This window comes from Typopeltis vanoorti, chromosome 16, assembly GCF_054136105.1.
Source record: "Typopeltis vanoorti isolate ZY-2024b chromosome 16, IOZ_Tvanoo_1.0, whole genome shotgun sequence".
NCBI classification, from domain to species: domain Eukaryota; kingdom Metazoa; phylum Arthropoda; class Arachnida; order Uropygi; family Thelyphonidae; genus Typopeltis; species Typopeltis vanoorti.
In genome coordinates, this window is record NC_143564.1 from 71,048,195 (window position 1) to 71,060,996 (window position 12,802).

The 12,802-nt window shown below is 37.5% G+C and overlaps 1 protein-coding gene across 3 annotated transcripts in view; it reads left to right on the top strand.

Annotated features, from left to right (window-relative positions):
* The window catches only part of LOC150098116 (polyamine deacetylase HDAC10-like), a 420,755-nt gene that overhangs the window by 250,719 nt on the left and 157,234 nt on the right, over window positions 1-12,802 (top strand). For all 3 annotated transcript variants that reach the window (XM_090406206.1, XM_090406205.1, XM_090406204.1), the window contains one exon: window positions 4,985-5,044. In XM_090406206.1, the coding sequence (XP_090262332.1) occupies window positions 4,985-5,044 (60 nt within the window). The remainder of the gene's footprint in view (window positions 1-4,984; window positions 5,045-12,802) is intronic.

Consider the following 12,802-nt stretch of genomic DNA (forward strand, 5'->3'; position numbering starts at 1 on the left):
CCATTCAGTCAGTCTGTTCAAGTCCTCTTGTAAAGACACAACATCTGCTCTATTCCTCATAGTTCCCAACCCTGCATGATTTGCAAATAATTGCATATCATTATTCAAACTTTCCTGATATCATTTACATACATGTTAAACAGTAATGGCCCAAGACAGACCCTTGGAGCACATCCCTAGTGACTTACTTCTGTTGGGATATTGCTACCCCATACATAACTTGCTGATACTTGTCAGGTAGATGATTCCAATCCAGCACACTAATTTAATATCAATCCCATCCTTTCCAATTTAATTACTACCTTTTCAAGTGACAATCTATTAAAGGCCTTTGCAAAATCTAAACATACCACTATATATATATACATCTCCATTGCCCAATGCATTCATCATCCTGTTATAATAAGTAAGTAGATTGCTACAATACAATCTTCCTTTTGTAAACCCCATGTTGTCCATCAAATAGAATGCTGCTATTTTCAACTGAATTCTAAACTGTAGTCCATATTAAGCACTAAAAATTTAACCAGAACTCCATATGAAACACAGATGCGCCTATAATTCAAAGCCTTTACTTATTATCTCTCTTATGATGTTGAACAACTTTGTCCTGTCTCCATTCTTTTAGAACTTGACCCATCATAAGACTGATGTTAAAAATGATAATACCTCAAAACTTTTATTAATTTTCTGGAGCATTTCCTCAAAACATAGTGATATATCATCCTGCAGCCTAATTAACATCAAGTTTACTCAATTCTCCATATCTCCTACTAACTCACTTCCTCCTCCACTCTTTCCACTACATTCAAGTTCTGCGTAAAATCACATTCCTGAGGATGAGCTGTTGGTCAACATCGATTTACCACCCAATTCCTAACTTATTGAACTAACTTCTCTTCTTTTCTTTCATCCCATCTACCTCTGTTCTTTGGAACAGTCTCCTTCACTCTGTCTTCCCCACACTACAACCTTCAGCTGTTCAAGGAAGAGGCAGCAGATTCCTTCCTTCCTTCTTCTTACCCTTTTACCCACATATGGTACTGATATATTATAAGCCATGTGACCTTTTGTGTATGGATCTGATTGTAATAAAAAATAGAAATAATTTTAAAAAATAAAAAACTTTACATCTCTAAAGTCACTATTCCCTATTGAGGTCATCCCTGCTACTTTTCACTCTAGCAACTCCAGTTTCCATGTTCTGACACTCTCACTCAGAGAAAATATTCAAATGACACTGTATCATTCCATGTTTTTCATTCATCAATCATTCACATATTCTAGACTTCTCTTACTGCAATCTTGCTATCACGTCATTCATTATTGCACACCTGAACTGTGTATTATCATATTGAGGCAAAATTATTGCACACCTGAACTGTGTATTATCATATTGAGGCAAAATTATTGCACACCTGAACTGTCTATTATCATATTGAGGCAACGCAATGTCTTCCCTCTCACACTTTTATACTGCACAGTTTCTAATCTCATGTGTTTTGCTTTCTGATTTACAATGCCTTTACAGTCATTTGTACCAAGTATCACCATGATCTCATCCATATTTTGAACTTCATGCCATTCACTTCCTTTCTCAATACACTGCTTTTTTGTCCACTTTGTCACATTACTTTGGGTTAAATCCATTAGTGCCCCCCATACATTTTTTCTTCATCCTTGATTATACTAGTAATATCTCCTGGCAGTGCCCACTCATTTCCAATGTACTACTTATGCCTTTGATAAAATGTAAGATATAACATTGAAGTCACCAAGCTCTTTCCATTAATTACATTTCATGTACATAAGCATGCTCTCATTTCTCACTAGCTGCATTTTTAAGTGATGAATGGGTACAAGCCAAAAGCATACTATATTACAAAATCCTGTATTACGCTATGGTTATTATTATCATTAATTTATTATTATTATTATTATTATTATTATTAACATCTGGAGCTCCATAGCTCAGCTGGTATAGACAAAGCTCTTTTGTCGGAAAGACCTGGATTCGATTCCCATCCACGATGTGAGGAACCTTTGTCTAGTCTCTTTCAACTAAAAGTGAATTAGCCAGTCTCATATGGAGGGTAGAGGGTTTTTCAGATGGAAACTTGGGTTTTTAGTGCCTCAGAACAGGCAAACCAGCCTGTGAACACACACACAGATCAACAATCATAAAATACATACTTAATCCCTCATTAGGAGGGCTCAACCAAATCTAAGCGATGGCAGAGGAACAGGAGGAACCTCATACGAATAAATAAATAAATTAACATCTGACCTCCATGAAGTCAGCAATTCATTGTGAGAGATAACAAAATCAATTACATAGTGGGGTTTTGTTACAGACCTGGTGGATCAGTTGCTAGTGATGAAGAAATGCATCACCAAACAGAAAAGATGAGCACAAAAAGAGTAATCATAATGGGAGACTTTAATTATCCAAATATTGATTGGGTAGCAATAGAATTTCATGAAAAGAATGAAACTGCATTTATTGAGCTATTGCAGGAAGATTTCCTCAAGCAGCATGTGACAGAAGGAACTTGAGGTGAAAGAGAGGTGTTTAGTGTAGTTTAGTATAGTGTCAGTGATCATGCAGTACTCACTTGGAAAGTGACTAAAGTTTATGAATGTTCCATTCAGAAAAGATTACATGCAGAATTACAAAGCAAGAAATTATGACCAACTGAGGAGTATACTAAGTTCAACTGAATATGATCAGTTGATGGGGGGAGAATATCGACAGTGCATGGGAAGCATTTAAACAATACTTAAACAATGCGATATCAGACTGTGTCCCCTCAGGACACAGTCTGATATATAGGCTGATGAATAAATAGGGTAAGAGTCAAATGGATGTGTAATCTTATTAAACAAGAGATTCATAAGAAAAGGATGATATGGAAGGAATACTGTGTGCATAAGGATGATGTGCATTTTGAAAATTATAAGCAGCAGGCTAGAATAGTCACAACTGTTGTATGGAAAGCAAAGTCTGAGTATGAAAAGAAACTGGCTCTGCATGCTAAAGACAACCCAGAAGAATTCAATTGATATGCTGCAAGTAAAAGAAAGAATGAATAGGAAAGAATAACTCCTCTAAATGCAGATAGCATGACGGTTACAGATGCAGAAGAGGTTGTTCAACTAATTAGTGCCCATTTTGTTAAAAGCTATTGACCTGGTGTATGCGACATTGAGCTCACTGCTACCTCTTCACTGGATGAAGAAACTCAGGTGTATGAGGATGAGGTATTAGAGCTGTTGCACAAACTGAATAAAAATTCAGTAATAGTGACTGATGGGATATCAGCACGTGTGCTAAAAGAGTGTTCAGCTGAACTGGCTATTCCTTTGACCAGGCTGTTTAATATGAGTCTCAGAACAGGGAAGATTCTGCAGGAATGGAAAGAATGTATGGTAATTCCATTGCACAAGGGTAGTGCAAAGACAGTGTATCCAGTTATTGACCAGTTAGTATCTTAGGAGTGGTGGTATAGACTTTGGAAAAATTGTTCAGGGTTCGCATTCAGAAAAGGGTTGACAGAGAATCTCTGCTTTGCAATGAGCAACATGGGTTTACTAAGATAAGGTCATGTTTTAGCAACTTTCTTACATTCTATAACAATTTTACCATTGAACTAAACAAGAGGAATGGATACACCATGATATTATTGGATTTTGCTAAGGCTTTGATAGAATACAGCATAGTAGACTGTTGCATAAGTTGGAGAATATGGGTTTGGATTATAGAATATTAACATGTATAAGAGGATGGCTGACTGACAGATATAAAAAAGTGGTATGTGTGATGTGAGTCTGCAAGATTTATGGTAACCAGTGGTGTACCACAAGGATCAGTGCTTGGTCCACTGTTATTCAATGTATACATTAATGATATTGGGAAGGATTTGACATGTGACATACAGCTATTTGCTGATGATGCAAAGATAAGTAGGGTAATCAGGAATGCTGATGATATGCAGCACTTGCAGAATGATTTGAATAGGCTGGAATTGTGAGCATGGAAAAATGAATGTCAGTTCAATGTCAGTAAAGTCATTCACTTTGGTGTGATTAGATATCCAATATCGTATTATATTGGTGGGAATATGCTTGAAGAAACTGATGAGACTAAGGATCTTGGAATGTTAGTAGATAGGAAGTTGAAGTTCGGGGGCATGTAACAACGATTGCAAATACAACTCAAAAGATAATTGCAACTGAAACAAACATTCATATGTAAAAATAATGATGTAATTTTGCCTCTTTACAATGCCTTGATAAGACCTCACTTGGACTATTGTGCACATGTCTCGTTTCCTGGTTTCTTTTGTGATTCTGATATATTAGAGAGAGAGAGAGAGAGAGAGAGTGTACAAAGGAGAGTGTTAAAAATGATATTAGTATTATGGAATACTGATTATGAAGACAGACTGAGAATTTGTAGACTGCAGACACTAGCAAACAGGAGAAAGAGGGGCTGATATGATTGAGACTTACAAACTTCTGAAAGGGTCATACAGGATTTCAATTGATGAAATTTTCAAGTTATGAAGGGTGGAGAAATACAGAGGGCATCCCTGGAAGCTGAGAATGAATGCCTCTAAGAAGAGGGGGCCGAGAGACCAAAATTTTCTCTTATAGGGTGGTGCATGATTGGAATGTATTGCCATTGGATGTTGTGATTGCAAGCAGTGTGAATGAATTCAAGAATAAGTATGATAGCTGATGCATGGTGTAGTATGTGGCCTCCCTTGATGAGTCCCTCACTCCATGGAGGTCTCTCTTAATAATAATAATAGCAGGCTGGATGGCAGCTGTGCAAGACAATGGAGGAATGTTACTATTATGAATATATATTCGTATTCATTTCATTAATATGAATATATGTTAATTGAAATGTTTGAATAACATATATGTGTGTGTCAGTTATGTAAATGTCACATAGTTTTAATGGTCATTTTTATTACAGTCACTTCCTCCCAAAACTCATCCAGAACTCGAGGTTACTAATTCTGTAATACTAGGAGAAGTAAGTATTCTATAAAAGGTGATTTTTTTATCTGCTGTTTTAATTATATATATAGTAATCTCTCACTTATATGTCCCTTAAATTAAAAAAAAAAAAAAAAGAAAGAAAACTTTAGTTAGCTGGCCTTGGTTGGCTTAGTGGTTAGCACATCTGTTTCACCAACATGCTGGAGATTCAAATTCCACCATAGACATGAATATTTTCTGACGTTTTTAAATGATGTTTTTAAATGATAGATGAAGGTCCATCACTCTGTTTATTAGAGATCTGAAGCAGCCTGGAAAAGTTTCATACTTGGTCTTTAGAGAGAGATTTCCAGATTATATAACCATTAGCTTACCTGCTGTAATTTAGTGATTTCAGTATACAGTACTACTAATGTCCTAAGCTGATGACCTTTCATTGGTGGGATTCAAATTTAAAAACAAAAAACGCTCCCTCGAATGGTATATATCAAATGACTGCTGGAAACCATTATCTAACCTTATATTCACTTAACCATAGTGTTATGTCTTAGTGGCTATGCCATTATATCTTCGTTTTTGCCTTTGTGTCTTATCTCTTATTCTTAATTTAGTTATTATTAATTTAGTATTTTACTTATTATCAGTTAATTCGTTAGCCGACAAATTTGTATTATTTAATGACTGCGCCAGCTGGCAACTAATTCTGATACACTATCCAAGATTACTTTGAAAGAAAACACAGGGATCATGAAGTATGCAGTCGTGGTCCCGTTTCTTATATTACTAGTGGATTCCCCCTTTATGCACAGTTTGTAATTTTCCAAGCGGTAATTCAATCCACAGAAAGCATGACAAACTCATTTGATTTACACATAAAGAAATACGTTTATTTTAGCTCAAAACATAAAGATACATGTTAGTTAAACCTTTAATTAAATTAGAGTCTGGGTTCCCTCCCTTTTCTTAATTTAACACATCCAAAAATTTCTACACTGTAATCCTTTGCACTAACACGAAATCCTTCACTTCTTTATATAACTATCCTCAGACTCTGACAACATATACTAAATTACCTATTTTCTATCACACATGCAAATTACACATATATACAAGTCAATTCTATAACTCTGACATAGATTTCTTGAGGCAATGCTCCTTCTTATATTTTAGACTTAATCCTCTCCCAAAATTTTAGTTAGCATTCAATTAGATTTTAACAACATAGCATTATTGTCCTTTAGACACAAACAGTTCGTAGCCTCGGTTTCCTACTCGGCTCAAGCCTAAGATTCCTTTTCCTTAGACATAGACAAAATGTCCAAAATGCAGACAGTTCTTGTAACACTTCATGGAAATGGGCTGCGTTCTTAAAGACCAGTTCTCCTTACTCCACAGTTACTCCGATATTAATATGAAAAGATTTCTGCTTACCGTTCTTGCTTTATCTGGATATTCGGATCTCCTTACTGTACTTTCTTTAATGGCGGCTTCACTATTCCTTTGTTCCACACGAAACAAAACACTCTTACACTGATTTATACACTGACGTTAACTCATCAGTGGCCCTTTCTTCTTAGGAATCTGGGCGCATTATAGCTGCAGCTTTGATCCACGTAGCACACATAGCAAGGGAAGACTCTCGCTACGCATGGCGGCAAGCTTTTCACAACTATGCCGCTTTCCGCACAGGAAAACCAGGTACCGACGAAACGAGAAGAAAAGAGAGCGATTCAAGTCCCTGCCGAAACCTATATACTACATAATAGCGCCCTCGCTCGGTGGTGTCGTCATACATACGGCGGCTGCCGATTGGATACCGTAGCCACGAACTGTCTTTGACATGGCCTAAAACTATTATTAGCTTGTACACATCTTTTTGGAATTTATACATGATTATCTGCCTTAATAAATATACAATCATTTTCTATTTAGTTTATGGGATACTTTAACATTGCTTAGAATATACAAAATCTGAATGTATACATGTTCTTGGGTCATTACTAGGCACTTTTTCTATTTGGAGGCATAAGTATGTCCTTGTCCACTCCTTCTGAGGTAACCTTATGTTGGGTCGGAAAAAGGGGATGACTCATCACATTTTCTCGACATAACAATAGTCTCTGTTAATAGTCCATCAAATTAATTTTCCACTATGATTAGATAACTGAGAGAGCACTGTACTTTTTTTTTTTTTTTACTTCTGCTATCATAATTAATATATCTTCAGATATTTTCAGTAACACATTGGTATTATTGTATGACAAGTTTGGGATGTACCGTATTTGCTGGCATATAAGATGCACTTTTTTCTTTGAAATTAGGTCTGAAAAACAGGGTTGTCTTATAAGCTGATACTCAGTTTTTTATTACTTTCATTTCTGGATATTTTCTCTGTTCCAAGTTACACGATTTCTTTCTTGCTTCCTTGCAGTGTGTGTGTGAGAGCATTCCAGTTATGTTAGTTATGTATTCAAGTTACTGAAATACATTCTAGTATTCCAGTTATGGATAGATAACATTTGGTCTAGGCGCCCTGTTGAAGAAGCCTGCCCTGCTGGTATGGGATCAGTTTCGTTCTCACAGAACAGATGTTAAAAATAAACCCAAGGAATTGAAAACTCAGTTATCTCTAATTCCAGGAGTTCTAAGTAGTCATCCTCAACCTTTAGATGTCTGTATTAATAAACCATTTAAGGGATTTATGAAGGAGAAGTGGAACACTGCATCCAGAAGACTGCTGGTCTTCAGATTTTGAGGTTATGCTATCAGGAAGAAGGAAGATGCCTAGCATTTTGCAAGTTTGTGAGTGGGTCAAAGCTTCATGGGATGCTGTGAAAACTGAGACAGTGTTACGATGTTTTTCCTTATATTATTTATATCTCTACTTATTTGTTATAATACGTTTATACTCTAATCGTTTAGATTAACTTCTATTGTTTTATATCTTTCTTTTATCCTACTGGCTGCGCCATTTATGTTGTGGACTTTCCTTATATCCTTTTTCTTTACTATCCGTTTATTTTATTTTAACTATCCTCTCGACTCCGCCATTTATGTTATTGCCCTTTTCTTATCTTGTTTGCTATTTCTTTACTTAATTAGTTGCTTACCTTTTATCTACCCTTTTTTAACTAATCCAGTATTCTATCTTTCTTAAATTCAAAACTCGTCTAACACTGTACCTTACTTATACATATTTATCCCTTATATTTTAAACTCTACAATCAAATATTCTCTCCTTCAGTGCTTTGCAGTCCTATTGGCCTCTCTATATACTAAACAAACAATCTGAAGAAGTTCACCCTATAAGTATTAACACATTTATATTTATACTGTGCCAGCTAATACCTAGGTAGAAAGGATTCTTATTCAGGGTGACCCCTTTAAAGAGTTACTGATTATTTGATCAAGAATAAATTTATCTCCCCCCCCCCCCCTTGTCCTTTTCTTTCTTACAGTCGTGGCTTACTTATTGCATTAGTATTCATGGGTTTATCCCGCTTGGTTCATTGTTATTTTTATGAGCGGTAGTTTTGAATTCATTTAACATAGGCAGATCAGGCAAGTACATGAACGAAACAATTTAATGAGCGTTAAGGTGATACACTATAATACATTTCAAAACAGGATAATATGGTTGCACTCAACTCAGATCAAAGGCTCTAATTAACTTGTACTAATCACAAATTACATTCCAATAACCTTAAACAATCATGAAGTAATATTCATAGGTTATCATTATGCCACTCGGATACACGTGGCTATCAGTGAACACATCAGCACAAATTACACATTTAGTTTAACACAACCATATATCTATTCGGCCTCGTAGGCAAACAATTCTTAACACCGCTTCAGGCATATACTTAGTTGTAGGCTACTCTTACAGTCTTTTACGTTCAGTCCAATATAAATGTTCACACAGGATATTTACTCTCTTCTAGTTAATTTGTACTAATCACACATATTAAGTCTCAATAACCTTAAATATAATCATAAAGTAAAATTCATAGGTTATCATTAAGCCATTCGGATACACGTGGCCATCAGTGAACACATCAGCACAATTACACTTTTAGTTTAACATAATCTTATCTCTATTCGGCCTCGTGGGCAAACAATTCTTAACACCGTTTTGGACATATACCTAGTTGTAGGTCACTCTTACAGTCCTTTAAGATCAGTCCAATATAAATGTTCACACAGGAAACTCACTCTCTTCTTACAACTGGAATTAGTATTTCAAAAGTCTACATTACCATTTTTATCCTTGAATTCTTAACTTGTTCCCGCCTTGTCTAATCATCAAGGCCTTCAAATGTAGTTGCTTTGGAGGATATCTTCCGTAGAATTGTGCAAGTAGAGTCTCCGCGGGAAACATGGGAGGAGGCACGGTAACGTCGCCCTGAATGGACGGCTCAATTTTGTCCCTCCATCGTACGACAACATCACAGCTATCCTAGAACACGGACATAGCTTGGCCCAATACAACGCTACGACGGACGAACTAGGTGCCTTCCGCGACTGGCCAGGAACTTCCCTCCTACGACGAACAGGACCACTCCGAGACTCTTTCGTCGCACGACAAAGCATAGCTTTCCCAGTCCAAGGAAATAGCTAGCCCCCTTAGGTACGCTGCGACATAACTGATACCTCCGAAGGCCTCCTGGCCCTCCGTAGGAGTGGGACTTGGCCCACATCCGGACCCTGGAAACTGGAACCAAAAAAGAGCGAGTATTGGATGCTTGACCTTTTTATTCAACTTTTTTTCTGAAGGCAAATCTCGATTTTCGTCACGCGCGCCAACACGGTCACGTGAGCTGACGTTGACCTCCCTAGCTCCCTCTATTTTAAATCGCGCATGTGCCTGCTTTCCTTTCCAGGAAAATGCTTAGATTTCTCTTTCTGGATACTTCCTTCCCTCCTTTCTTATTCATTTTACAGGGCAGTAAAAGTGACCCTTGAACCCTGACTATTTTTGTACAAGAGACTGGTTTTCCTGAGTGGATTTTCGAGCTTACACGGATCTCTATGTCTGGCCCACACTTAATACAGATTATATATAAAGGCTCTTTATACAATTTTATACATTTCCTAAATTTTAATAGTTTTGCACTTGTAAACTGTTTACATTTTTCAATGGGGGTGCGTCTTATTATTATTATTATTAAAACAAGACCTCATGGAGTCAAAGACTCATCTAGGAGGTCCTTTTATCTTACACACACATCTCATCATACCGTGTCTTAAACACATTCAAACTACTTGCAGACACCACGCTCTCAGGCAGGGCATTCCAATCACTCACAACTCTGCACGAAAAAAACCTGCCTCTCACTCCCTTACTCACACCCTCCTTATACAGTTTCCAGGGATGACCTCTGGTTCTCCCCTGATCTCCCACTATTCTCTGTAGAACTTCTCCACCATTGATCCTATAACAACCCCTTACCAACTTGTAGGTCTCTATCATATCTCCCCTCTTCCTTCTCTCCACGAGACTCTGCAAATTACATCTTTTCAATCTTTCCTCATACTCAACATTCCAGAGGTCAGAAACTACCTTAGTCATTCGCCTTTGGACCCTTTCCAACATCTCTTCATCCTTCTGAAAACCCGGTGACCAAATCTGGGCACAATAGTCCAAGTGTGGCCTAATCAAAGCCTTATACATTGGAACAAGTATCTCCCTACTTCTACATGTCAGTGTCCTCCGCATCATTCCCAGAAGTCTTTGTGTTGTCTTCACAATTTTGGCGATGTGTCCCCTAAATTTTAGATCCTTATCCACCATCACCCCCAGATCTCTTATTTCCTCTACTTCCAACAATATATTCTCACCAAGCATAAATTCTGCATCCCATCTTTGTTTTCCAAATTTTAAAACCTTACATTTTGCAACATTGAACTCACATCCCCATTTGCTTGCCCAATCACTCAATTTATTCAAGTCTTCTTGCAAGGCCACAACATCTTCACTACTCTTTATGGTTCGTCCCAACTTTGCATCATCTGCAAACAACTGAATATCTCCATCCAAATCTTCACCAATATCATTAATATATAAGTTAAATAGTAATGGCCCTAAAACAGACCCCTGAGACACTCCACTAGTGACTTTCCTTTTCCTGGATATTGCACCCCCATGCACAACTTGTTGATACCTATCAGATAGCCAGTCTCCAATCCAATGCACTAATCTAATATCCAACCCCATCTGCTCTAGTTTGACTGTCAACTTATCATGAGGTACTCTATCAAAAGCTTTTGCGAAATTCAAGTATATTACTGTGTATCCTTCTCCTCTGTCCAAGGAAGCAGTCACTTTATTGTAATAAGTAAGTAGATTACTAAAACATGACCTCCCTTTAGCAAATCCATGCTGTCCATCAAAGATAATACTATTGTTGTCAACCCAACTCTGGATCCTAATTCTCACAAGCTTCTCCAACAACTTAACCACAACACCTGACACACAGATAGGCCTATAGTTTGATGCTTGAGTTCGATCACCTCCTTTATGAAGTGGCACAATCTTGCCCTCCTTCCACTCTTTAGGAACTTGACCAAGTGCAAGACTCATATTAAAAAAATATGTCAAGGCAGGTGTCAACTCTCTAGCACACTCCTTCAGAATACGTGGTGATATATTATCAAGTCCCACAGCCTTATTTACATCTAGTTTACTCAACTCCCCAAACACCTCTTGCTCACTTACAGTCAGTCTCTCCTCCCCATCATCAACTGCTCTTAATCTCTCCATGAAGTCACATTCACAAGATTGAAAGATCTTTATGAATTGCTCATTAAGTATCTTCACAACACATTCTGCAACAGCTGTCTTTATACCATTTCCTCCAATCAATGTCATCCTTCCATAATCATTCTTTCTTTTGCTGGCTACATATCGAAAGAACTCCCTAGGATTCTTTTTGGCTTCATTAGCTAACTGCTGTTCATACCTCTCTTTAGCTACTCTCACCAACCAAGTCACCCTCCTTGCCTGGTCTTTGTAGACCTCATGAAATTGGTTACTTCCACTTCTCTTATGCTGTCTCCACAATGCCTTTTTTTTCTGTATTGCATGCTTAATCTCTTTATTCATCCATCTCACACCTACCTTATTTAACCTTCTCACCCATGGTATACATTTAGACATTGCATCTACTAAATAGTTTTTGAAAATCCCCCAACCTGCATTGATCTCTTTTCCAGCTAACTCCTCATTCCATGCTACATCTGCAAGCTGTCTCCTGAGCTCTTCATAATCACCCCCCTTGTAGTTCCACATATACCCTTTTTTCACAGGGGTCCTTGCACTGCTGGCAACCACCCAGGTAATCACCTCATGGTCACTTTCACCAATTGGTGGATGATTTGACACCTCATTTATAATTACATCCTCCGATGAGATGACCAAATCCAAGACCCTTAATCCTCGTGTGCCCTCTGTTACATACTGTCTGAGGTAGTTATCCCTCAAAAACTCAAGAAACTCATTTTCTTTACTTCCAGTCGCTATCTCTTCATTCCAGTCTATATTGCCATAATTAAAATCACCCATAATGATCACCCTTTTCTTATTTGCTTGGCTTATTTGACTATACATTTCACTATCACCACCATCCACATTACCAGGTCTATAACAACATCCCACCAAGTATTTGATTCTATTCACCTCTATCTCACACCATACTGCCTCAAAACCACTGGCCCTATTTCCCTCTTGCATCTCTACCTTGTATGGACATAACTCTTTCTCTATCATCAATAGCACTCCCCCCCCCCCTTT